Raw genomic sequence first — 25,688 nt, 5'->3', positions numbered from 1 at the left:
CGAGCCCGGGGATTGGGAGCGGGCGTAGGCCTCTCCCTCGGCCCGGCCCCCAGCGCCGCCGGGCGGGTCGGGGGAGGGGGGGGGCCGCGCCGCCGCCGCCGCCGCCGCCGCCGAGCCGAGCCGGGTCGGGAATCAACGCCGGAGCGGGGGGTCGGGCCCCGCCGAGGCCGCCGAAGCCGCCGCCGGGCGCCGGGGATGGTGGCGGCCGGAGCGGGGCGGCGGCTCCCCGCGCCCTGACCGCCGAGGGGGCCGCGGGCGAGGCACCATGAGCGTGCGGCCTCCGCAGGCCCTCGACAGGTAGGTGGGGGGCCGGGGAGGGCCGGGGAGAGGGGGGGGGGGCCCGCAGCTCACCGCGGCCTCTGGGCGGCTGTCAGCCGGGGGAGCGGGGCCCGGGGCGGCGGGGAGACCCCCACTCCCCCCCCCCCAGCTCCCCCCGCAGCCGGAGGGTCCCTTCTGAAAAAGCAGCGTTTTGGGGTGAAACTCTGTGTTTTGGGGAACGCGGGCAGGGCAGGCCGCAGCCCCTCCGGCTCCGCGGGGGGGTGGTGGTGGTGGTGGGGGTGTCTCAGCCCTCCCTGGCCCCCCCGCCCCGTCCCTCCATCACCCTGGGATGGCCCGTCCCGTCCCGCCGCGATGCTCGGGCTACATTTACGGTGTCCGTGTCCCCCCCCCGCCAAAAAAAAAAACCCACCCCAAAACCAACCCGTGTCTGACCAGTGGGAAAATGTGGCCGAAATTAGAAATGGGGAAAATCCCGGGATCGCTCCTGCGCTGTTAAAATATCTTTCCCCAGGCGCAGCGGGAGCGTTTTGCCCCAAATAGCCTCAGTTTTAACCAGAATTTCTTCAGGTGGGCTTTTAGGGTCGGGGGGCGCACCCCTGGGGTGGATGGGGCATCTTATCCTCACCAGGGCTCAGTTCCTCGCAGGCAATTACGCTAATTAAACCCCAGCGGGATGTGTTTGCCTTCTGCCCTGGGAATGGCAGGGCAAGCGGCCGGTGAGGGTCCCGCTTGTCCCCCTCCCCATCTCTGGACAGCGTGGTCCCAGGTAGGCAGCGCTGCCTGCGTCTTCCCCGCTCTGTGCACGCGAAGATGGAGGTCCATGCACGTTTGGGAGCTGGAAACGGGCACCTCGCTCCTCAGCAGCCGGCTCAGACCCCTCTTCGCATCCGTGCCTGGGGTCCAAGCAGAATGGCGTGGCAGAGGGATACAAGCCGGGGGAATAAGCCTCCGAAAAACCCCATTTGCTTTTGGGGTGACTTGAGGGATGGAGGTGGATTGTGACTGCCCTGCCTCGGGGCGAGGAGCTTCCCTGTATCCCTGGCACGGCCGGGCTCGTGAGCTGGGACCCTCGGTCCAGCCACAGGGATGCGACAGTGTCTATTCCACGTGGATCTCGCCTATTCGTGACGCTGCCGTGGCTTTCTGCCGAAAAGAAGGTTTTCTTTTCGCTCCCCGTGCCCCAGAAGAAGCCGATTCAGGGTGTTAGGGGCGGCTGCGATGCCGCATCGGCTGGAGACATCCCTGGCCGACGGCGTTGAAGATGCTCGGTGCGGGCTCTCGGCACACGCCGCTGCGCCGAAAGGTGGTTTGGTGTGTTCGTTGGCAGGACAGGCAGCGTATTTCCACCTCTTTCGCCAACGAGCCCTTTGCGCGGCTTTCTCCTGGTTTGGGGGAAAGAGCGAGTGTGCGAGGCAGGGGCCGGGGTGGAGCACAAAACCACCCCGCCACGCTTTCCCTCTGTGTAACTCTTAATTAGCCAGAGAACCCGGCCACGAGACCAACGAGGAGGCTCTGCCTGTTCGCAGCCAGCCCCTCCGGAGCAGAAATTGAGGAGCTGCTGAATTTCACTCCCATCCCGAGCAGGGAAGCGGCAGGATCAGGTCCCGGCGGCGTGTCGGAGCGAGGACACGCCGTGTGAGCCTTGCTGCCCGACTTCCCCGCCTCGGGGAGCTGCAGGGCGTCATTACCGGGCTTAAGACTTCTCTCTGCTCTTTAAATAGCCGCGGTCTCCTCCGCTCTTTAAGGTCAGGCACCTGAAGTGCCCTGGCCGAGCCAGGAGTCACTCGTTGCTGGGTGGCACGGCTCTTCAGCAACAAAAATGACTTGCAAATGAGTTAATGTGAGGACTTTCCCCCCTAAAAACATGCCAGCAGCCCCTGCCCTCCTGCCACCGCCAAGCAAACAATGGCTTTGGGGTGGGCATAGGCCTTCGGCCCGCTGGTCCCTGCAGCCCATCGATGTCCAGGCAGCTCCCGCGGCAAGTAGGCAGGCTCCCGGGAGAGGCAGACCAGTGCATACCAGTATAGATCTTCCTCCTGTGGTGTTAGGAGATGCAGAAGGAGCCGTGCATCACCAGCGAGCACCGTCCGGCTGCGGGGACGTGACTTGTCCGTGGGTTTAGTCGCCGCTCTCTAACCTCTTGTATTGCCACGGTTTTAATCGTCGAAGGAGCCCATGGGGAGGCTGGAGGAAAGGATTTTGAGAGCGGCCGTTCCCGAGCTCCACTGGTGGAAAGAGGCGCGATCTTCCCCGCTGCGAGGTGCGCGGCTTTTATTTAGGAGGAAGGTTGGGGAGAAAACATCCCTTCGGGGTAGGTTATTCCGTATCTCGCTCGCTGCTACAGATCTCGCACCCCAAAAGCGCCGTCAGCGCCGGACAAACCAGATCTGCCAGTCTGTGTTTTCTAGGAGATGAGTGGCACCGTTAATGATTACACTGCCCGGCACGGGGAGAGCTTGGGAGTGATTTGGAGCTGCTCGCGGTCCTTGCCCGTCTCGCTGCACGCTCCGGCAGCATTCCCGGAAAAGCTAGGCCCCGCGCTGCGTGTGAACCGCATCTTCCTTGGTGGGGAATTCGGATCCCGGCTCCGTTTTCCCCGTCGGACTCCCTCCGCGCTCCCTCGCCGTGGTTTTCTTGCAGGCGAGGAGGGGAAGGATGGCACACACTTTTTAAAACGAAATGTTGTGGGAGGAAAGGGCTTTTGGTGTGCAGGATTGGTGCTGATCTGGCCTAACTTTGCTGGTAGCGGGTCATGATACTTAACATTTATGTAGCAGAGTGCGTGCGCAAAGTGCTTTGCAAACATTATCTAATTAAGATGTAAATACTTGCTCACCCCTTCCTCGCCTCCCGCCTTGGCTCCCGCAGCCCCTCCGTGCTCTTCCCCAGCTCTTGCTGGTCTCTGCCAGGCAGAGCGCTCCGGTCTCCGTCCCTTTTTGGGTCTAATCCTGCTCGGGAGCTCCCACAGCCGTCTCCGGGAGTGGAGCCGGGGTTGTTTAGGGTCTCCATTCCCCGGCTGCCCCCTTATAGAAGCTGCCAGGGCTGTTTCGGGAGAGAGCGGTGCAGGAGGACCCCGGCCCAGCGAGCTGGGCGGGCATCGTGACTGCAAAAGCCAACAAATTTTGCGTAACCGACTGGCTGCCCGAAATCACAGCTGTCCCCGTGCTCAGCCTCCGTTCCTCCCCATGGGGAATTGGCATTGCAAAAATTTGCAGCACACAGACAATTAGAAATGTGGGGAATGGAGTCTGCTGCGCCATTAAACAACCAGGGCTGCTGTGCTCGTCGTGTTAATTTCCCCCCCCCCCCCATTTAATTAAAAGTCTTCATTTAAACAAAGCTTTTGCAGAATCCCCTGTCTGCTGCAACAAAGTTGCTGGAGGAATCCGGGGATTTAAATTCAGTTTGCTGTGGCGCGTACGCGGGACTTTGCATCTGATTTGCAAAATGAAATTTGCTACCAGCTGCCTCCTGAGGGCTGAGGCTTTGCTTTGCTTTTCTCCCTTGGAAGAAAAAAAAAAAATAGAGAGAGAGAGAGAGAAGGAAAAAGCTTTGCTGCATAAACCCCAGATGGATCCGGGATGACTCCAGCCTCGTGGATTTGCGGGCGGACGGGCAGCAGCTGCAGGGTGGCTTGGCAGTCGCACGTAGCCTGCGTGCCACGGGGACGCGCCGGATCTCGGCCGGCCGGCCGCCGTGTTGCCGGCGGTGCTGCCCCGGCCCTGCCGAACCCCTGGGGTTGGCAGCGCGCTGACGGTCCCGGCTCTGCTGCCGGGAAGAAGGAGCTGGGTCACAGCCTGCAAATGCACCGGTGTTGGCACGGCGGGGATGGAGGCACCGGGCTCTTGATCCAACACCGGCCAAAAGTCCCCGGAGGGCTGCTCTCATCCCGCGCTTCACGCGGGCTCTGACGTGCTTTGCCGGCTGGGAGTCGGAAACCTGTTGTGCGCTCTTGTGTGGGAAAAGATGAGAAAAAAACCCCAGATCTCCTCGGGGACGGGGGGTGTCATCATAAGCTGCGTCTGCAGGCGGCCAAAAATGTCGAGAAATTATTTTTTTTCTCCCCCCTTTTATTTGCTCGCAACACCCTAGCAAGGTTTAAATCTGCCTCGCCGTGCAAACTTAGACGCAGATGCATAATTACAAGCTTCCCCGATGCGTCACCGTGCAGCGGTCGATGGGTCGGCTGCGGAGCAGGAGCAGCGGGCGGCTTTGAGCCTCAACCCCTCCGTCCCCAGCGGAGAAGCAGCGAGCATTCCCAGGGGATGCACACCCCGCTCCCAGCCTGGGGGGGGGGGGGGGATGCGGAGGGACGTCCCCGGGAGATGGGCATCCTCGGCACGGCCGGCTTTCCGCTGCAAGGCTGGAGCTGCTCCAGCGAGAGGAACGTCGGGGCTGGACGCAGCCGGGCCAACGCGTTTTCCCTCTGCCGTGCCGTGGGGAGGGGGAAGGGGAGGAAGCTGAATCATTTTTATTTTTTTTTTTTTTTTTTTTTAGCTGAAATTCCTTCCTTCCTTCCTGTCCCCAGAATACCAGTATGTGAAACCGTCTGCGGGGCTGTTGTCCGGGAGAGCGGCCGGCGGCAGGGTTTGGCACGGGAGATGTCGGGTAATCCTGGTGCTACCGGCAGCGCAGACCGTAGCGTCAGGCTGTGGTGGAAGCAGTGACTCAATTGCAAGAGGCATCCCACCAAGACACTGATTTCCCTTTTCAAGTTGTGGTTTTTTGTTGGTTTTTTTCCTTTTTTCCATATATATTTCTATTTTTTTTTGCAACTTTTCCTGCTGATGGGCCGACGCTGGCCCTACCTGCCTCCCCGCTCGCTTCAAAAGGCAGCGGATTTTCCAGGCATGCCGGTGCGGGCTCCGGCTGTTTGCAAAACGTTTTCTCTTCCTGGGAGTTGGGATCACAGGGAGCAGCCGTTTGGAGACCTGGGAGGGAAAAAAAAAAAATAAAGCTCCCGGTCTCGGAGAGAGCATTTTGCAAAGCTCCGGCTGGAGGCTGACCCTCTTTGAGGATTTGATCCTGTTCCTCTCTTAATCTTTTAATTGTGATGTTTGCTCTGCGTGGGCTCCGGAGGTGGCAGCGCCTGTGCCGGGCTTTGCTCTTCAGCCTGCGTGATGATTTTATTTTCCTCTTTGTTTTTCCTGTTTTTTCCCTGGCTGTGCCCACCTCCGCCTGGCTGGCTGCCTCTCGCCGGGATGCCTGGCGTGCCCTGCCCTCGCTCCCCGCCGTGCTGCCCTCTCCCATCCTGCCCCCGTTGCAGGCAGGCTAGGCAGAGCATCTTGCTCCCGTCGTGTGTTCATGAAAAGCAAATAGCCGTGATTTAACTGAAAGTAGCCAAAATCGGGGAAAATAACCTCAGAGCAGAAACCTCGGAGGGTGGCACATAGGTCGGAGACTGGCACCGGCGCTGGGACTGGGCGAGTCAAGGGCGGTTGCGGGATTCGGGCATCGTGCAAGGGCTCTGGAGTTAGAGTTTTTAGGAAAACCGGAGGGCTGGGCTTTCAGGGCACCGAAAGGAGCTTCCCCGGCTGGAAACAGGCACCAGGGTCAGGTCTCCGTCGAGCTGGCAGCGTTTGGTTTAAAATGGCATGTTTTGGCTCTCTGTAAGTCAATTAGGAAGGAGCTTATGCAAAGCCGAATTAAACTACTCTTTTAGACGGCAATAAGCCAGCCCTGGCCCGGCTCCTTCGAGCGGAATGGAAATGGGCTCCTGCCACGGGTGTGGGGTTGGCATCTCCCTGTGTGGTACTGGTGTCGGACTGGTGGCTCCTGGCCGGGCTGTGGGGCTCAGCCGCCCGTGGTCATGGCACTGTCGGGTACAGGGGAGCTTCCCCTAACGAAGAGGCTTAACGACTGTTCCGTTGTGCAGCAGAGCCTTAAGTCCTGGCATCTGGGGCGATGCGGAAAGAGGAGCCGATCCTTCCTTGGCCTGGATAAGCAGCAGGTCTGACCTGCCCCGAGCACCCTCCGCCTGGCTGCCGGGTAATCCCGCGGGGTTAATCCTGCACCTACCTCTTCGACCGACAACGGTGCTGGTCCCCATCTTGGATTGCCTCTGAAACGGGGGGGACCAGTGCCACCCCTGCCCCCAGCTCCTGGGGAAGCCGTTGGGGATGCTTCGGCCGTGTCCCCGCTTCCGCAGCCCCCATCCTGGGCTGTGACCGTGCTCAGGCTCCTTCGCGCCGAGGTCCTGGTTTATCCCTCGCTTTGGCGAGCGAGGGTTGTAATCGAGTAAATTAAAGGCTGTGGCATAACAGTTGCACGGGTCGGGTCTGGATTAAGATTGCCTGGGCAACCTTAAATGAGGTGTTCCCTAATATTCGTCTCCCTGGAGCAGGGAAGGAGCCAGGGAGCTGTTGCACCTCGGGAACCGGCTACAGCAGCGGGGCTGTTGGATTTATGCCGCTGTGGGCTCCGACTTTGCATCCTCCTGGGGTGGTTTTGCAGTGAACCCTCTTGCTCGGCCCCCACAAAGGGCTGAGAAGTCTCTCCCAGCTTCGTGGTCCTGCAACGTTCGCTGCGGACGTTATTTTAGGCAGCTGGGGGCTTGCCAGGGGGGATGCTTGCCCAGGAGACACCCCCCTGTGCTTCCCCCAGCCTGCCTCCAGGCAGCCCCCCTGCCCAAAGGACGATGCCGGGGGCAATGCCAGGGGGTGATGCTGGGGGGGGGCGATGCCAAGGATCGACACCTCCCCATCCCCGTCATCCAGAGGAAGGCGCGAAACCGGGAGGAGGATTTGCACCGGCGAAGGCAAATCTTGCCCCGACCCCGGCGGGTGCTGCGAGGCCGTGCCGGGCGCAGGGAGGTGTTTTTGGGTCCTGCCACCCTCCCCGAGGGGTGTAAGCGTGCTGTCGCTGTGCCGTGTGTCACACCTCTGCCTCTTGATCCCTTCGTCTCCTCTTTCCCCCTCCCTGTCCCCGCACCGCTGTCCTCCGGGTGTCCCTCGTGCCACCTCTCACCGCCACCACCCCTGTCTCTGTCCTCCCCGGCAGCCAACCTGGCAGCAAGAGGCAGCCTCACCTGCCCAGGTAAGCGGGGTCAGGGACGGGGCTGCTTGTGCTCTCATCCTGCACCCTCGCTTCAGCGCAGCCTTCGGGATGTAAGGCAGAGACCGGCTGCTCTTCCCACCAGGAGCACCTTCATTTTCTCACTCTTCCTGTTGCTTTCTGAGCCCCGTTGCTTTCTGACCCCTCCGGCCCTACCCCGATGGGGGAGAGCTGTGGCTGGTTTGGTTGGGAGGAGGAGAGACAGGACAGCGGAGCCGGGCTTTCGTCCCTGGGATGGTGTGGGATCATGGAGGGGCACAGGGAAGGGGAGGCAGCGCTCCAGGGCCCTCATTTTGTGGATGGAGCCGGGTTTGGAGGCAGAGTCAGGCCTCCGAGGAGGGGTAAAGGCTGAGGGCTGCTCCGGCATGCTATTCCCTCTGGCTGCAGCTCATGGGTCTCCTGCCCACACACTGAGCCTGCCGGTACCGTCTTGTTCAAGCAGCGTTCGCAGGGATGGCTGCCCAGCCTTGACTTCTCCAGTCAAGAATAAACACCAGGGCTAAAAAAAGCCGTGCAGACGAGCCCCCATTCCTATCGCAGTCCTTCCAGCATGGCAGCGAGGGGATGTGCTGTGCCCTTCGATGCACAGAAAGCCCCAGCCCATGCGCCCATCCAGCATCCAAAGCCTTGCTGCAGGACTTAGCAAGGCTCAGCGAGAGGGCAGGACCGTAAAGTAACTGTCCGTTGTCTGTCTGTCTTTCTCTCACCCGTCCTTCGCTGCTTCATGTCTCTCCTTCCATCAGTCCCATTGCAGCCTGGTAAAGACCCGCTGCCCAGCTCCGTCCTGTCTGCGCTGCATGATGCATCTCTCCCCTCGCCGGCCGCCTTCGCTGCTCTCCCCAAGCCCTGCTCGCCCTGGGCAGCCCCCGCCGCTCCTCCCTGCCGGCAAACATGAGACCTCGGGTCCTGGCCCCGAGCGGGGTCTCTTCTGGGGCTGTCCCCACAGCCCTGTGGTGGTGGTGAAGGGAGAGGAACCTTTTCCCAAGGCAGTCTGGGGACAGGCAACTGGAGGGACGGGCAGCACTCGCCCATGCTACCTGCCGTTGCCTTCCACCTCCGTGCATTTGTTTTTCCCGAGCCCGAGAAGGAGCCATGGCTGGAGGATGGCTCCATCCAGCCGTCCCCGGTGCCAGCTGTGGCCGGAGGATGGCTTTGTCCCTCTTCCCAGCCATAGCCGGAGGATGGCTCCGTCCAGCCGTCCCCCTCCCTGACCTCTCCACCTCCTCCGCAGGTTAAGCAGCCTGTCTTCCCTGGGTGATTCGTCTTCAGAGCGGAGGTCTCCCGGGCATCGCCGCCAGCCCTCCGACTCCTCCGAAACCACAGGTAGGTTTTCCTGCCCCCTCCTCTGCTTCTTTTGCACTTGAGGACTGCATTTAGCACCCTGTCCACACAGGGAGCTTGGTGGCACATCCCTCAGTCCTCACAGCACCCTTGGGGACAGGGCTCCTGTGCCCTTCGCAGCACCCAAAGTCACCCAGCCGAGGCTGCACGTGCCTGGGAAGGGCAGGACCCTTCCTCGGCTGCCAGCGACGCAGCCCAGCGGGGCCAGGGATGATGCTCCCGCTGCCCGCAGACAGGGGCTCTTCCCACCCTGCCCGTGCTCGCCGGGGCACCCTGTTTTCAGGAGAATGGGTCCCAGCAGGGACATCGCGCCAGGGGTTCGTAGGGTGAGGACGAATTAGCCGTGCCCTTGGGGTCTGGCAGCAGGTGACTGACTCTGGGGGATCTGCACCCGGCTCTGGCTCGGGAGAGCCGGCAGGAGCCGCAGCCCCTGAAACCAAGAGCGGCCGGGGGGTCCCCACAAGCCAAGCCTACACCCCAGGCTCGGAGCCTCACTGATTCTCCCTCCTCTCCCTCCCCAGGTCTGGTCCAGCGGTGCGTCATCATCCAGAAGGACCAGCATGGCTTCGGCTTCACCGTCAGTGGGGACCGTGTCGTCCTGGTGCAGTCGGTGCGGCCAGGTGAGAGGGGCCAGCGCTGGCAGCAGGCAGGGTGAGGGCAGGGGAGGCAGGAGATGCCTCGGGGCTCCCCTCACCCGCTCAAAGCCACATCCCTTGTGAGAAAACATGGGAAGAAGGGGTTTTCCTTCCTAAGCGTTGCCGGGTTGGGGTCTCGCTACAGCATCGGCCAGGATGGGCAGGACAGGATTGCTGGGGAGAAGGAAGGCGGTTTTGGGGGAAGCGTTTTGGGGAAGCTCCCCGAAACCACCGCGCTCTCCCCGCTCCTTGTCCAACCCCAGGGAGCTGCTGATGGTGGGTGGGTGGGGAATTCCCTTTTGTAGCCCTGGGTAAACACAGATTCAGCAGCTCGCTGCTCTTGGCGCTGTGCTGCAGGAGACGCTGCCGGTTTTGCTGTATAATGACTTTGCGGGGTGGCAGGGCTTGGAGCAGCAATTTAAATAGACAATGAGCTGCTTATTTTACAGCGGATGTTCCCACCTCCTCCCCCTTCCCCCCCTCTAGCCCGAAAGCCAGGAAAAATGAGAATATAGGAAAGGGAAAACGCTGCGAGTTTCAAGGGCAGGTTAGCGCTGGAGTGCTTCTCTCCTGCAACTGGAGCTGCATGGGGAGCCCCCCACATCGGCCCCCTCACCCCGAGGCTGGCTGGGGGGACAGGGCCGGGGTCCCCAGGTGCAGGACAGCCCAGAGTCCTGTCCCCCCTCTCCCCGCTCACTTCGTTTGCCAATAACGAGACTGTTAAAGCCGAAAGAATCCGAACAATCCAGTATACTTTCCACTCTCGGAGCTCGCTGCCGTTTCTCAGGCCCTTGGCTTGGAGTTGAACCTCATGGAAACATTTTCCTCTTGGTTTTGGCTTTAGGAAAAGCGGATTTTTCATGTATTCCAACCTCGGCAGCTTTGTTAAAGAGCAGGCAGGAGGAGAGGAGGCAGAGCAGTGCTGCTCTTCCTGGGCCCCGCTCCTGCCTTTGGATCCAGGCACGTGGTGGCTCTCTAGATGTGTTGGAGCCAGCCCGGATGGTGGGATAACAGATTGGGGCCCCCTCTTCCATCCCAAGACGGATGGAAAAGGCTGGGGTCTGGCTGGGTGAGCAGAGGAGGGCTTGTCTGGATGAGCTGTGAGCTGAATGTGTGCTGGGTGTTGTGCGTAAAGCACCCAAAGCTTGGTCACTAGCCTTGTCCCATGGGAAATATGTGCCTGGTGGTCCCCGTGTCCCCACCGTGGCAGGACGCATGGCACAGAATGTGCCAGGACGATCTGGGACAGGCGGGAGTGGAGCCCCTGGCTCCGTCTCCTGCCCCTTCGTCCCTCCTGATGCCTGTCTCTCCTCCCTGTGTCACAGGGGGGCGGCGATGAGAGCCGGGGTGCAGGAGGGGGACCGGATAGTCAAGGTGAGCATCCCCGGCTGTCGTCCCCGCTGCTTCTCCACGTGGGGCCGTGCGCCCCGCTCCCCCCCGCCAGCCTCTCTGACCCCCTCTCTCCTCTCCCAGGTGAACGGCACGATGGTGACCAACAGCTCTCACCTCGAAGTGGTGAAGTTAATCAAGTGTGAGTATTGCCAGGGAGTTGTGGCAGCTCCTTCTCACCCCGGGTGACCGGCAGCCCCACCGGCCGGCTGCTCTGTCCGGCCGCCCTGCTCCATCGTGCCCGGGCTGCTGCGGGTGAAACAGGAGGAGGCAGCGCGGGTGTGCAGGAGCACTTTTCCATCGGGCAATTGGTGAAATTGGTGGCAGCCGGCCCCCACCTCCTGCACCCGCGAGGTGATGCTCTGCCCCGTAGCAGGGCCCTAAAAAGACAAATCAGTGTTTACAGCCTTGGTCACGAGCCTTGCAGCGCGGAGAGGGGCACCTCGTTCCTCCCCAGCCTGGGAGGCCACAGGATCCCACCCAAGGGCAGGTCTTGATTCTTGGGAAAAGATGGGAAAACCTGTCTCAGTCCTTCCAGTGGGTGTTTGCAGGGTGGGCCAGGGTAGCACACGCCACGGCAGAGGTGGCCTCGCTGCTGACCGGGACAGGGACGTGCCCACCCCGATGCTGTGATGCCCATCGGATGTTTTAGGTCGAGAGAGTGAATAATGAGAGTCTTACTCACCCTCCCTTTCCCACTCCCGAATTTTTCCAGCCGGTGCCTACGTCGCTCTGACCCTCCTGGGCTCTCCTCCTCCCTCGGTTGGGCTCTCCAGTTCTCAGCAAGACGTGAGCACGGCGGGGGCTCCCCGCGTCACCCCCGCCTGTCCCCCACCGCCTCCCCCACCGCCGCTCCCTCCGCCGCAGCGCATCACCGACCCCAAGCCCCTGCAGGTAGCAAACTGGCTCCCACCCAGCCGTCCACCGTGCCGCCCTGCTCTTGTCCCCCTGCCGCCCGGCACAGTGGGCGGGAGGAAGGCAAAGCTCAGCCCGTCTCTTTGCATCCATCCGAAATTGCAGGACCCCGAAGTCCAGAAGCACGCGACGCAGATTCTCCGGAACATGCTGCGGCAGGAGGAGGCAGAATTACAGGTATGGCGGCGGCACGGCTCTTTTCTTCTGCGGAGCTGCAGCGGAGCAGCCCTCGGTGCCGCTGCGGTGCTGTCCTGGCTTCCCAGCCCTTGCAGCACACGGTGACCCGCGCGTGCTTCAGCCCATCGTCCCACCGAACCCGCTCAGCCCCATTTCCTCGTGAGCAGTGGGATGAGGCTTACGGGGTTGGGGCCGGTGTGAGCGTCCGCTCTCGTCTCTCCGCTCAGCGCTTCTACGAGGCGTACAGTCGAAACCCTGCCACCGCGGTGGAGGAGCAGATCGAGGGAGCGCGCCGGCGGGTCAGCCAGCTACAGCTCAAAATCCTCCAGGAGACTGGTGGCTCCATGGTACGTGAAATTAGTGGGGTTACCCCCGGTTCAGGGGTCCTGCCATCCTCCCGGCTCCCTCTGAAGCCTGGGGAGACCCTTCCAAGGCGGTGGGCACAGCAGCAGAGACATCCCTGGTTTCCAAAACCTGCTGCGGTGGGAGCCGCTGCGGCTGGCCCATCCCTGGCCCCACGCCTGGGTGTCCCCACATGCCGGGGAATATCCCACCGGTCCAACACACCTCCTCGCGTTGCAGGATTCGGGGCGGCTGTGCAGCGACTCCGGCTTGGCCGGTTTCAGGGTGACGGAAGGTGAGTTGTGCTGGTGACTTGGACCGTCCCCGCGTCCTCGTCTCCTGAACACGCGGGTCAGTCTCTCCTCTCCTCTCAGGACGCCTCTCCCTGGACTCGCAGGACGGTGACAGCGGGTTGGAGTCCGGGACGGAGCGGTTCCCCTCCGTGAGCGAGGTGAGAGCGGGGTTAGTGCGGCCATGGGGAGCCCACCCCAGCTTCTGCTGGGCCCTGGGAGTGGGGAGGAAAGCCCAGATGGATGGGTCTGTGCCTCCTTAGGAGTCGAGGACCTGCCGTTGCAATCGCAATTATTTGTTTGCCATCTGAAGAAGCTGAATTTCTTGTAATGCGGTCTTGGCTCTGAATTTCTCGGGCTTGTAATGCTTAGCCTGGCATGACTGCCCCAAAATGAAGGGTACCCCCAAGTTTCTGGCTTGTGGTCCTAAAGTTTTTCTGGTGGCCCTAGAGGGTTTATGTGGTTTCCAAGTTCCCTGGGCCTGCCTCCCATTATGGTCTCTGACCTGGAAACTGCTCTCGAGATGGCCCCGAGTGCTTCTGCCGAGCGGGTGAGCGGCGGCGTCAGCCCCCGGCGTGGAGCCTGGCCGTCCCCACGCCCCGCGTCCCCTGACACCTGCGCTGCCATCCCAAGCAGATCTCCCTGAACCGCAACTCCATCCTCTCCGACCACGGCCTGGACAGCCCGCGAACCTCCCCGGTTATCACCGCCCGCCTCTTCCAGCACCATCGCCGGCAGGGCTCCGACACCCCCTTCACCCCCTCTGCTGAGCAGGTGAGCTGGGGACGGGTGGAGGGGTCCCGCTGCACGAACAGGGCGTCTGATGGGTGCTCGACCCGATCGGATGTGGTCCGAGCTTCCCTCGGGAGCTGGCAGGGTGGGATGCTGCAGGGAGGGCGAAGGCGTCCCCCCAAAGCCGGGCGCCTCGCTCCGAACTCTGTCCCCTCTCCCTGGCAGGGGTTGGACCGGACAGGACGACCCCTCATCATCGGGCCAGAGGAGGATTATGACCCAGGATATTTCAATAACGAGGTAACGGTGTCCAAAGTATTCTTGGGTTTTGTCCCCTTCTCCTTAGGGGACAGGGCTGTCCCCCTCCCACACGGGTCCCTTTGTGGGCCCCCATGCCCTGGCGCCTGGTGGCATTTAAAAATCCTCCCAGGGGACATCCAGGGACGGGCTGGTCCGGGGGAGGCGAGTGACCGGCTGGGGTGAGGAAAGGGGGGTGGGAGCTGGAGATTTACCCTGGTGCTGAGCTGTGGGATGGGCCTGATCCGGAGGAGTTAATTCCTTTCCTTCCTAACTCGTTCTTTCTCCTCCGATCCCTTCTCTGCGCAGTGCGACTCCCTCTTCCAGGACCTGGGCAAGCTGAAATCCCGGCCGGCACATCTGGGGGTCTTCTTGCGTTACATCTTCTCCCAAGCAGATCCCAGCCCCCTGGTAAGGGACCCGCCGGTGTCACCGGCACAGGCACCAAGCAGGGCGGGGCGGGGGGGATGATACAGACGGGGCGACATATTTGGCACCATCCCCTTCTCCTCCGGCTGAGCGCAGGGCGACGCTGGTTTGCTGAACCCATCTGCGTTGCCCTTTTGCAGGAGGCTGCCTGAGGTTAAGGCAGCTGCCTGCGCTCCGGCTGCCTGCTGCAGGCAGCTGCCAGCCAGTGGTTCCCACAGCTGTGTGTGCACGTGAGAGGGAAACACAGCGTAGGGTTACACTTCCTCCCCTTCCTCCCAGGCGTGGCACGGAGGGGTGCTGCCCTCCCCAGACCCCAGCGATCGTTTCCTGTTCCATGGCCGTACGGGCGCCGCTGTACCGAGCCTTTCCCCTTCCCGCTTCTAAACCTTCCTTCTCCTTCGCTGCCCACCTCCGCTCTCTCCTTTTTGCAGCTCTTCTACTTATGCGCCGACGTTTGCCAGCAGACGACCGCCAAGGATTCCCGGGTCTTGGGGAAGGACATCTGGAACATCTTCTTGGACAGGAACGCGGTAAGGGCAGGACTCGGCTGTGAGCCTGCACGGAAGTCCTCGTCCCTGCAGGGGATCAGCTGGAAAGCCAGCGTTAGGTGTCATGTTCCTTGCATGGGGATAACTTTTTTAATGGTGTTTTTGCCACTGACATTGCTTTGTTGCCGCTGGTTCCTCCGCATCGGTGTAAGCAGTTGCGTAAGGAACGTACCCACGCGTTGCACAACTGCGGCTTGCCCCGGTGCCTGCAAGCTCAGCGCAGGCAGGAGAGGAGGGTTCTGGCAGCGAGGACGGGGCTCCAGGCGCTCCCGTTAGTGCTGCTGGGGCCCAGTGCCCCCTCGGAGGGAGCGGGGTCCCATTGCACTGCTCCGGAGAGGGTCGTGTGTTGGGTGCTGGGCGCTTGGTGTGTGAGATCCCCAGCTCTCGCCTCTCTGGCTGCAGAAATTGCCGCGGGGCGATGGTGCAGGAGCGCAGGGCACCCTTTCCACGCTGGTTTGAGCGTGGCTCTGGCCTGTGCACCTTATCCCCAGCTCCTTCCAGCCCTGCTCGCTGCACGGGGAAAGTGAACCGGTGCTGAGCCACTCTTCTGTTCTGCCTTTCCTCCCCAGCCTCTCCGAGTGAAAGTGTCTGAGCAGCTCCTGGCTGAGATCGGTGAGTGAGGGGTTCCCAGGTCGTGTGCCACGGCCCAGGGCCTGCCGCAGCACCCGCGGTCTGCACGGCCGGCGTCGCCGGCACCTTCGCCCTGAGCAAGGGCTGTTCATTAGGACGCCAAAGCAGGATCCCAAAGGACTTCTGCAGGACTCTGCCTGTTGCCCTCTTAGAGAGGATGTGCCGAGGTTTGGGACTGGGGCTCCTGAGCTCTTCCCCAGCTCGGTCCTGGTGGTCCTGGGGGTCTTTTTTACAGGCAGATGTCTCAGCCTGGGTGTGCAAAATGTGGGACAGGTTGTCCCAGCCTGGAAACCAGCTAGCAAAGGGGCTGCGCTCTGGCAGGGGGAGGCCAGCAGAGAGGCTCTGTGGTCTCCCTGCCTGCCCTGCTCTGCCCAAGGGCCTGAAGCTGCCAGAAGATCCCTTGCGCCCTTCCTTGCATGCTGAGCATGGCTGGTGACACCAATTCTCCTCTCCCGTCCCCAGAGACTCGCCTGCGGAATGGAGACGATGTCCGAGCTGCCCTCTTTGAAGCTCAGGAGATGGTGATGCCCGAGATACAGGAGCAGATCCAGGACTACAGGTAACGCAGCTGCCCGGGTGCCCTGCAGAACTCGACGGGCTCCTGCCCGTGCTGCTGGCTGCACGGGGTTTGTCTCGGCGGCGGGTGGCTGGTGCCCGGGCTCACGGCCCTGACCTTTTGTCCTCCGCAGAACAAAGCGCACGATGGGCCTGGGGAGTCTGTACGGGGAGAACGACCTCTTGGACCTGGACGGGGACCCCCAGAAGGAGCGGCAAGTGGCCGAGAAGCAGCTGGCCCAGCTGGGCGACATACTGTGAGTGCTGGGCTACCGCGGAGGCTCCCTGCCCTGCGTGTGGGGGAGCGCCTCTCTGCCTGGATTTGGGGCAAGGATGTGGGGAAGGGGATCGGACGCAGGCTTAGCTCTGCTCCTTGATCCTGCTTGATCCACACGTGTTTGCCGTTGGAGGTGGGAAGGAGAGCTTGGAGCAGGCGCTGGGTGCGGTGAGGGGCAGAGGGGGCACGGTGGGATGGAGGGCTCGGTGCTGCGAGCACCCTGCCGGGGGGGCTGAGTAGAGGAGCCTGTTCCAAACAAGCTCTTTGATCCCTCCCCATCTCTCTCTCCAGGTCAAAATATGAAGAGGACAGGAGGTGAGTGGCCCCGGGGCACAGCGGGAGCGCGTCCAGATGCGGCTGCCTTACAGTTGTTAGCTGAGGAGGCAAAAGGAGAGGAGTCGCAGGAGCATCCCCTTCCCGTGCTGGCCTCCGGCACCCTCTCCCCATGCCAGGCATATCCCCGTGGGCTCTCGGGCTGGCCCTGGGGAAGGGTGAACACTTACCTCGGGGTCCTGGTGCACCGGGTGCGGCCCCCTGCCAGCCCCTGCCACCCCAGCTCGCCCTCTTGCACTGCTTCTTGCCTTTCCTCCCTTCTCACTCGCCCTGCGTCCCCACCCGGGCATCCTCTCCTGCCTGGGGAGGGATGGACGGACCCTCTCTCCCCCCAAGAACCCCATGGGATGTCCCGGTCTCCCCCATAGTCTCCCCTGGCCTGCGGTGCCCTGTCCTGGTGTCGGATCTCCAGCCTCACGCTCTCCTCTCTTCCAGCTCCCCCATGGCCTTTGCCCTCAGCACGTATATGAACCACACAGGCATCCGCAGCCGGGAGCCCCGGGTGGCCGGCACCAGCGAGAAGGCCCAGTCCCTCCCGGACAGGGACAAGTGGCTGCCCTTCTTCCCCAAGACGAAGAAGGTGGGTGGCTTGCTGGCAGCCGCTTCTCTGCCCTGGGGCCAGGCTCTTGCTGCTGGATCTTTTGAGGCAACCCGGGGAGGGGTTCTCCAGGGATCCCCATCTCCTCTCATGCCTTGGAGAGCCGCTTGGCGCCAGGGCAGAGCCAGATCCTGGCCCCGTCCCTTCCCCGATGGCTCACGCCGCAGCGTTCAGCCAGCGCGGTGAAAGTTGGGGACACCCTCGGGGCCCACGTGGTGACGTGCTTTTTTATCAGTACTCCTCTCGGGTGTCCCAACAGAGCAGCAGCACGAAGAAGGACAAGGATGCCATGGAAGACAAGAAGCGCAACCCCATCCTCAAGTACATCGGGAAGCCCAAAATCTCCTCCCAGAGCAGTGAGTATCGGGGCCTTCTGGGGTGCTGTACCCACCAGCCTCCCTGCTCCCTGGAGGAGATCTGCAGCCGTTTGCGTGCCCGGGGCCGTCGGGGTGGCCTTTGGCACCCATGGGACTCCCGTTCACCCGGTAGCAGGCACTTCGCGTCAGCCACCCTCTGCTCTCCTCCAGCCTCTCATTGGAAACCTGTTGTCTCAACCATCCGTGCTCCCACGTGGCTTTGAGGGGAGTGGGAAGGGAGCAGAGCCAAGCTCTCCCCCCAAATTTATCTTATGTACCCCATCCTGCAGGCTTACAGGCTGCTTGCTGTGTCTTAAAAGTGCCACAGCTCCTGGGGGGGCTGAGGTGGTGGAGAGCGAGTGTGTGCACGTATGTGTGTGTGTGTGTACACGTGTGTGTACGTGTGTGTGTGCCTGTGTTCCTCTTCTCCCCTTCTGCTTTGAGTTCTCATGCCGTTAGCTCACACGTTCCCTCTTTGCCTCCTTCGTTGCTGAAATGCAGGATTGATTTGACATCTCATTTTTGTTTTTCCTTTCAGCATTTCATGTCCCTTTGTCCCCTGTTGAAGGTAAAAGGCCTCTTTTTTTTGCCATTCACCTCATGTGCTTAGCTTTATTTTGTCCCCCCAAGCTACCCCAGCGTTGTTGCACCGGGTGTTGGGGTGGGCTCGGACGGGTGCCGTGGGGTCCGGGAGGAGGGCTGCCCGCGGCAGCCGGCTGTTCCCATCCAGTGCGCGGGCATCCCGGGCGCCTGCTCGGCACATCTCCCCGAGGAAACCAGCAGCCGGCCTCGGGGAAGCCCCCTCGGTGAGCGGTTGCGGTGCCGCTGGCACCTTCGCCTCCGCAGCCCGAGCTGGACGGTGCTCTGCCGAGGCTGCGGTGCCCTGGGGTGGGCGGCAGCACCGGCATCTCCTACCCAGCCGCGCACAGCCCGGTCTCACTGGAGTTGCTTCCTTGCTTTTGCCCCAGCAGTCAAACCCGGTAATGTGAGGAACATCATCCAGCACTTTGAGAACAACCAGCATTACGAGAGCCAGGAGCCCGGCACCCAGCGTCTCTCCACCGGCAGCTTCCCTGAGGACCTGCTGGAGTCGGACGGGTAGGGCAGGGGGATGCGGGGGGGGGCAGGCCATGCTTTCGGGGGTCCCACGGCAGTTTTTGGCGGGTTTGCGTGTGCAGGGACATCCCTGCTTGTCCCACCAGGCTCAGCCTGTTCTTTGGCTTTGTCTCCCTCCTGCAGTTCCCGCACCGAGGTCAAGCTGGGCCGCTCGGAGAGCTTGAAAGGCCGGGAGGAGATGAAGAAATCCCGGAAAGCAGAAAACGTGCCTCGATCCCGTAGCGATGTGGACATGGATGCCGCAGCCGAGGCCACGAGACTTCACCAGTCGGCATCATCTTCCGCTTCCAGCCTGTCCACAAGGTGGGAGACGCCGTCCAAGCCCCGGGAAGGGAGGACCTGGCTTCTCCTGGGCATGTTGGTCTTCAAAGGGGAGCTGGGATGGCCGAGGGTCTGAAAGCTGAACCCCTTGGGCTGAGACGCTGTCTCTTGGGAAAGCTTTTGCTAAGCCTGTGGGTCAAGGTCAAGCCCCAGCCACGCAGAGCAGGGTGGTCCCGGCCCCACAGCACCCAGCTGCCTGCAGAGCCTCCTGGCCGACGTTTGCCAGGGGAAAACAGAGAGAACTGGGCTTTAATTCCCATTTGTGCCCCAAACCCCTCTTGCAGCCAGTAGCGCCGATCCCACGTCTGGAGGGGCTTATGGAAACGCTGCCGGGTGCTGCCCCGCGGGGTGCGGCACCGGGAGGAGAGGGGCCAGGATGTCAGGACACGAGGGTGACTCTCCCATCCCTCCCCAGGTCGCTGGAAAATCCCACCCCCCCGTACACGCCGAAGATGGGACGCAGGTGAGTGGCCCAGCCTCGGTCTCTGCCGTCTCTACCGCGCCGCCCCGAGCCGGCCGGGGTCCCTGGGGCCGGTTTTCCTTCAGAGCAGGAGGGTCACTGTAGGGGTGTGCCGGGGCTGTCCCCCCGCTTTGGGGGTCAGAGGGGCTCCATCTGTGCCTTCCTAGCTTTGCCCTCCCCGTAAGTGAGCCTTGACAGAGCACAAGGGGAGGCGATGCCCAGGGCTGCCCCCGGGAGGGAGTCCCCTGTTAGTTCTCCATCCTCCTGGGGCGAGGGGGCACCTCTGTTCCCTTGTGTCTCACGCAGGAGCTTAAAGGACCTATATAGATGTCTGCTGGGGGACCTAGTCTTTTAGCTCAAGAGTCAGAGGCTTGTACTTCTTGTGCTGAAGGCCCCGGGTTCAAGCCGAAATAGGGCCCAGGTAGATATTGGCTGTACTGGGAGCGCTGTGGGGTGGGCTGGCTGGATGCGGGTGGCTGCAGAGTACTCCCACCGCCACCTTTCACCCTCCCAGGAGCATCGAGTCGCCCAACCTGGGTTTCGGCGTGGACCCCTTCCTGCCTCATCTCCTGGAGGATGAGCAAGGCCAGCTCTCCGACCTGGAGCCTGAGCTGGACTCCCAGAACTGGCAGCACACGGTCAGCCGGGAGCTGGTGGCCAACCTGCCGCAGAAGGAGATCGACCGGCAAGAGGTGATCAACGGTAAGGAGCATGGGGTATCCCAGGGATGCGAGGGACCCCCCCCCGGCAGCGCACCCCAGCACCGCGGGGCTCCCCTGGGCACTTCTCCACCCCTGTGCCTTTCGCACAGAGCTCTTTGCCACCGAAGGGTCTCACCTCCGCATCCTCCGAGTCCTCGACCTCCTCTTTTACCAGCGGATGAAGAAGGAGAGCCTGCTGTCCCGGGAAGAGCTGGCGCTCCTCTTCCCCAACCTCCCTGACCTGATAGAAATCCACAGTAAGCCTCTTCCCGCTCGGATCCTGCTCTCCCCTGGAAATACCCCCCTGCAGTGGGAGCCGAGGGTTGCCCACGTGGCCCACGGCTGCCCAAGGCTCCTGTGTGGTCACCCACCATTTGGACCAGCCCTACTGATGGCATCGTACCATCTCGCTGCTCTGGCCTCTCCTTTCCCTCTCCTGGGAGCGATCCAGAGCCTGTTTTTTCCGGGCTCTGCCAATGCCCGTGTCTGGGACGCCTGCTCTGTACCCAGCCCTTGGCACAGCACGCTTTGGGTGTCACGCTCCTTGACACGCTGTGTCCGTGAAGGCAGCGATGGAAGCCCCTCCTGCCTGCACCCGTGCTGGAGAGCCGGCAGGGCCCCTCTCGGGCAGGCAGCTCAGTGGGTGCTTACACCAACAAGTGGTGGGTGGCCCCGGCGCCCCGTTCACGTGAGTCCTGTCTGTCTCTCACATCCTCATTCAGATTCTCTCTCCGAATCCATGAAGAAGCTCCGGGAAGAAGGACCAATCATCAAAGAAATTGGGGATCTCATGCTGTCTCGGGTAAGGGTGGTAGAGCCCCCAGGGACATCTTCTTGTCCCCCAGTGTGGAGGAGGTGACATCTTTAGGGGGAGGTAGAGGTGACCCCACTGTCACACCGTCCTCTGGCCATGGCTGCGCTCGGAGGAGACAAGCTTGGGGAGACTCGGGGCTCAAGGCCCAGCCTGGGGGGGTGCCTGAGCCCAGTTCTCCCCTGTACCCCCCCCAGTTCGACGGCCTGGCCAAAGAGGAAATCCAGCAGGTCGCTGCTGACTTCTGCTCTTACCAATCCATCGCCCTAGAGCTGATCAAAACCAAGCAGCGCAAGGAGACCCGTTTCCAGATCTTCATGCAGGTTTGTCCCTCTCCCGGGCCGTTCCTCACCCCAGTGCTCCCCTGGCTTCCCCCGATCCCAACCTCGGGGCTTTTGTCCTCTTCCCTCCGCCCTAGGAAGCAGAAAGCAATCCGCAGTGCCGGCGCCTGCAGCTCAAGGACTTGATCATCTCCGAAATGCAGCGCCTGACCAAGTACCCGCTGCTGCTGGAGAACATCATCAAGCACACCGAGGGTAGGGGCTGGGGGAGCACCGGGGGCTTGTCCCCAGGGTCGCTCGGCTGCCTGCTCCCATCTCCAGCACGTCCTTCGGCTGGCAGGAGGCGTTCGCTTTCTGCCGTGGGGCTCCTGCTTCTCTCTTGCCGTCCAGAGCAAAATCCCAGGGCGGTGGGGAGGACGTGCTGCCTTTCCAGCAGAAAGAGCCAAGCCAGGGGGGGTCCTGGGGGTGGGAAAATCTCCCTCTCATCAGCGGGGAGCTTTGGGCCGGTGGCGTTTTGTGCCCGGGATGCGGCTGGGAGCCTGTCGCAGTGGGACGGGGACAGCCCCATCTCCTCTGGGTGCTGCTGCCCGCTGACCCGCTCTCATCCCTGCCATCCCAGTGGGCACCTCGGAGCACGACAAGCTGTGCCGAGCCCGGGACCAGTGCCGGGACATCCTCAAGTATGTGAACGAAGCGGTGAAGCGAGCAGAGAACCGGCACCGGCTGGAAGGCTACCAGAAACGCCTGGATGCCACCTCACTGGAGAGGACCAGCAACCCACTGGCTGCCGAGTTCAAGGTAGCCCCCAGCTCCCGGGCAGCGGCGGGGGGGCCGGCGGGGGGTCTGCCCGGCCCCGACCCATGCTCACCGCCGCCCTCGGCTTCCCGCAGAGCCTGGACCTCACCTCCCGGCGCATGATCCACGAAGGGCCGCTCACCTGGCGCATCAGCAAGGACAAGACCGTGGGTACGGACCTTCCCCACTGCCCGGTACTGGGAGTGCTGGGACACCTCTCCCTGCTTCCTCAGCGTCCCCCAGGACATGGGCATTTTACCCCCAGCCCCAGCAGCGTTGCAGGGGCCACCTTAGCCCCCCCTGTGCCGCATCCGCCGGGCCATCGTCCCTCCTGGCTGCAAGGAGGGAGGTTCCACCTGGTTTGTGAGCGCATCCCTGGCTGAGCCTCCGCTCTCCGTCTCCTCTCCCACCCCAGACCTGCACGTGCTGCTCCTCGAAGACCTCTTGGTGCTGCTGCAGAAGCAGGATGAGAAACTGGTGCTCAAGTGCCACAGCAAGACAGCGCTGGGCTCTTCGGACAACAAGCAGACCTTCAGCCCCGTCCTCAAGCTCAACTCCGTGCTCATCCGCTCCGTGGCCACAGGTAGGGAGAAAGGCCGGGGAGAAGCTGCGGGCACTGGCAGCGAGGACCGCGTGTCCTCCGGCCATGTCCCACTGCAGCCGTGCTGGTGACAGCCGTGCCAGTGGGTCGGGTTAAAGCCCTCGCCACGCGCTGACCTTCCTCATCACTCTTGGTCACCCCGCGCAGATAAACGAGCCCTCTTCATCATCTGCACGTCGGAGTTGGGACCCCAGATCTATGAGCTGGTGGCACTGACGTCCTCCGAGAAAAACACGTAAGGCTTGGCGGGACGGGTCCTGGCAGCGATGGGCAGTGCCTGCCCAGGGTGGGGGCTTCTTGGGGGGCAGCAGCCCCCCCCGGGGACCTGATGAGGGGCTCTCGGCCGGGCAGGTGGATGGAGTTGCTGGAGGAGGCGGTGCAGAGTGCCACAAGGAATGCCACCTTCCCCCCGAAGCGCCGGACGCCGGAGCCCACCCGCGCGGCACCCTCCGGGTGAGCAGCCTGGCCCTTGCTTGGGAGCCGAGGCCCTAGCCCAGTCCTGTGCTGGTGGGCACTGGGGGACGAGGCCAGCAGGCTGCTGGTCTCTCAGGAGGGCGGTTGGGATGGGGACAGGGGTCCTCCCTGGTCACTGGGGAGCTGGGGGGGGGGGGGGGGCTGCCAGGGTGCCTGGCACCTTGTGTGGGGGCTTCGGCAGCGCCCGCCCTGGGGTCGGTGCTGCCCCCCAGCCCCTGGCTCCTGCCTCGTGCCCAACACCCCTTCCCCATCCTCGCAGCCTGGTGTTACAGGACCCCGATGTCTCCCCCATCCTGTCCCGAGGTGCCAGCTCTGGAGCAGAGGCAGAGGCAGAGGATTGCTCCTCAGGTGAGCTCCCCCGGCCCTGCCTGCTGCCTGCACCCTGCCTGTCTTTCAGGAACGGGACATGGGTCTGAGCTCTTCCCCTTCTCCCCGCAGCAGACGACAATCCCACCGTGCTCCTGGGCAGGGAGAAACCCCCGGCGCTGCTGGAGGAGCCGGTGAGCAGCGAGGTGGAGGAAGGGGAGGAAGAGCTGCCCGCAGCCCCCCTGCCCGCGGGGGCCAACGTGGAGGAGGCTGACCCCCTCCCAACCGAGCGGCCGGGGCCCCCCACGCGCCTGCCGCTCCCGGGGCCTGGCGGCACAGAGGGGGTGGCCGAGGCGGCGCTGGAGGATGGTGAGTGCCATGGGGAGCTCCGGCGGGGAGGCCCCCTCCGCGATGCCAGCCTCTTCCCGGGGGAGCTGAAGCCTAAAACCACCTCTTCCCCCCATCTCCTCCCCTCCACGCCCCATCCCAGTGGAGAACCTGCGGCTCCTGATCCTACGGAGGCTCCTGCCGTGTCGGGATGCGGAGCCCGAGGACGACGTGACGCCCACGCCGTCGGTCATCGGGGGTGCCGGCCAGGCGTGGGACTCAGTGCTCTCCAGCCAGGATTCGGCCTCCCAGGAGGTGCTGGCAGAGCCCCCGAGCGCCGCCGAGGACACGAAGCCCCGGTCGAGCCGGGAGGAGACGGATGAGACGGGTCCGGCTGCCGAGGAGCCGAGCAGCTACAAAGTCGTCCGAAAAGGTAGAGGGGCGACGGTGAGGGTCCTCGGCCAGGCAGGGTGGGGGGCAGGCGCCGGGGACCCCTCTCCTCTCCCTGACCTGCCCCTCGCTGGGATTTGGGGTCTCGCTCCTTGCTTGCCTGCACAAGCTCTGCTGGGTTGGAGCTGGGCGCTTGTACGGGGGGGCCGAGGGGTGCGGGTGAACCCCTCCCTCTCTCCTGTGTGCACCCCAGGGGTGTGGGGGCTCTGATGGGTGCTGGTGATGGGGTGCTGATGGATGCCGGTATTGAGGTGCTAGTGGTGGGATGCTGATTGGTGATGGGTGCTGATGGATGCCGGTATTGGGGTGCTGGTGGTGGGGTGCTGATGGATGCCGGTATTAGGGTGCTGGTGATGGGTGCTGATGGATGCTGGTATTGGGGTGCTGGTGGCGGGGTGCTGATGGATGCTGGTATTGGGGTGCTGGTGGCGGGGTGCTGATGGATGCTGGTATTGGGGTGCTGGTGGCGGGGTGCTGATGGATGCTGTATTGGGTGCTGGTGCAGGATGCTGTTGGGTGCCGGTGATGGGTGCCGGTGGCGGGGCCTGCTCACCCCTTCCCTCTCCCTCCCCCTCTCTTTTCGGGGTGCACAGCCCAGGCGGAGGGTGCTCAGGAGGCCACGCCCTCGCCAGGCAGCAGCCAATCAGAAACTGAGCTGCAGGAAGGAGGCGGAGCTAATGTAGATGGTAAAGAGCCCCCCCCCATCCCCTCCCCAGACCCGGCGGGGTGTCCCCACGTCCCCAGGGTCCCCAGGCGGGCCAGGTCCCCATCTCCCTGCCAAGGGGATGCCCTCATGTCCCTTGAGGGGAGCTGTGTCCTCTAAGGGGACATGTGTCCCTGCCGGGGGGGGACGGTGTCACTTGGGAAGACCTGTCCCTGGAATCAGGGGTGCGGGGGGGGACAACACGGTGTCCCTGAGGACTGTCCCCATGGCTGAGGACACCCAGTGCCACTACAGCCCCGGCTCCGGGACCCAGAGCGAGCTGGAAACGGGGCTGTGGCCGGATCCTGCCGCAAAGGGGCACAACCCGCTGCCCCCTGCCTGGGGGGGCAGGATCTTGGGGAGCAAACCAACCCCCCCCCCCCCCGTGGGGGCCACCAACACCCACCCGAGCAGGTCCCTGCCACACTAACGCTGCTCATCCCCTCTTCAGGCAACTACTTCTACGTCAGCATGCCCGCAGGACCCCCCCAGCCCCCAGTCCTGGACCCTGCGCCACCCCCCAGCCCCCCGCGGGGCTCCCTGCAGGAGGCACCCACCCGTCCCAGCCCCGCCGAGGGGTTCCCGGACCCCCCAGCTCCCCTCCGCGACGTGGACCTCATCTTCCGCACCATCGAGCAGCTAACGCTGAAGCTCAACAGGCTGAAAGTGAGCGCCCCCCAAATTGGGGAAAGCCAGGAGTGGGGGTCCCGTCACGGTGTGATGGAGGGCGGGGGGGGGGGGGGGTGACGTGGACCTCGACCCCAAACCTGCGCCCACCCTTCTGACCTGGCACCCTTTCTCCCTGACACCCTCCAGGCTGTTGAAACAGCCCACCGGGAACTCCTGCGGTCCCTGGGGCGCAGCTCCTCGGCCGACGCCACCCCCTTGGGGGGCTCAGCCCCAGAGATGGACGGGTGGTCCCAGCGGCCCCCCAGTCCCGACGGTGACAGCCCCTTGTCCCGCGCCCTCCGGAGCCTGCAGGGCCCTGCCACCAACGCCCCAGGTAAGACCCACAGCCATGCGGTGCTCGCCCTCCCCGCCGTCCCCTCGCCCCCCCCGTCCCCCTCACCCCCCCTTCTCCCCATCTTTTCCAGGCTCTAGAGCCCCCCTTGCCGAGGACCCCGCTCGTGCCGCCGGCCTTTAGCCGCAGTGGGGATGGGGGGGGG

General features: G+C 63.2%; 1 protein-coding gene across 1 annotated transcript; it reads left to right on the top strand.

Annotated features, from left to right (window-relative positions):
- Window positions 1-265: 265 nt before the first annotated feature.
- On the top strand, window positions 266-25,678 carry ARHGEF11 (Rho guanine nucleotide exchange factor 11). Its single transcript, XM_050912249.1, has 42 exons — window positions 266-297; window positions 7,279-7,314; window positions 8,564-8,655; window positions 9,195-9,306; window positions 10,634-10,682; window positions 10,782-10,839; window positions 11,413-11,591; window positions 11,718-11,789; window positions 12,017-12,136; window positions 12,372-12,426; window positions 12,506-12,582; window positions 13,058-13,195; window positions 13,379-13,453; window positions 13,760-13,861; window positions 14,311-14,409; window positions 14,997-15,039; window positions 15,520-15,616; window positions 15,747-15,869; window positions 16,181-16,204; window positions 16,658-16,802; window positions 17,056-17,176; window positions 17,715-17,744; window positions 18,145-18,274; window positions 18,416-18,595; window positions 19,029-19,076; window positions 19,588-19,775; window positions 19,885-20,031; window positions 20,497-20,576; window positions 20,783-20,908; window positions 21,004-21,121; window positions 21,486-21,664; window positions 21,757-21,832; window positions 22,077-22,244; window positions 22,410-22,497; window positions 22,614-22,715; window positions 22,996-23,084; window positions 23,175-23,411; window positions 23,533-23,802; window positions 24,413-24,505; window positions 24,974-25,188; window positions 25,339-25,525; window positions 25,617-25,678. The coding sequence occupies exons 1-42, from the start codon at window positions 266-268 to the stop codon at window positions 25,664-25,666; spliced, it is 4,650 nt and encodes a 1,549-aa protein (XP_050768206.1). The 3' UTR covers window positions 25,667-25,678.
- Window positions 25,679-25,688: the final 10 nt, after the last annotated feature.

Source organism: Gymnogyps californianus, chromosome 29 (assembly GCF_018139145.2).
Source record: "Gymnogyps californianus isolate 813 chromosome 29, ASM1813914v2, whole genome shotgun sequence".
In the NCBI taxonomy this organism is placed as follows: domain Eukaryota; kingdom Metazoa; phylum Chordata; class Aves; order Accipitriformes; family Cathartidae; genus Gymnogyps; species Gymnogyps californianus.
The sequence above is the reverse complement of the archived record's forward strand: the minus strand, read 5'-3'. Positions and strand labels throughout refer to the sequence as shown.

Excerpts from the sequence above, each read along its gene's own strand:
- ARHGEF11 (XM_050912249.1), top strand. The coding sequence starts at position 266 with ATGAGCGTGCGGCCTCCGCAGGCCCTCGACAG. Across the intron at positions 13,454-13,759 it reads CAGGATATTTCAATAACGAG|TGCGACTCCCTCTTCCAGGA; the intron begins GTAACGGTGTCC and ends TTCTCTGCGCAG. Across the intron at positions 22,498-22,613 it reads ACGTCCTCCGAGAAAAACAC|GTGGATGGAGTTGCTGGAGG; the intron begins GTAAGGCTTGGC and ends TCGGCCGGGCAG.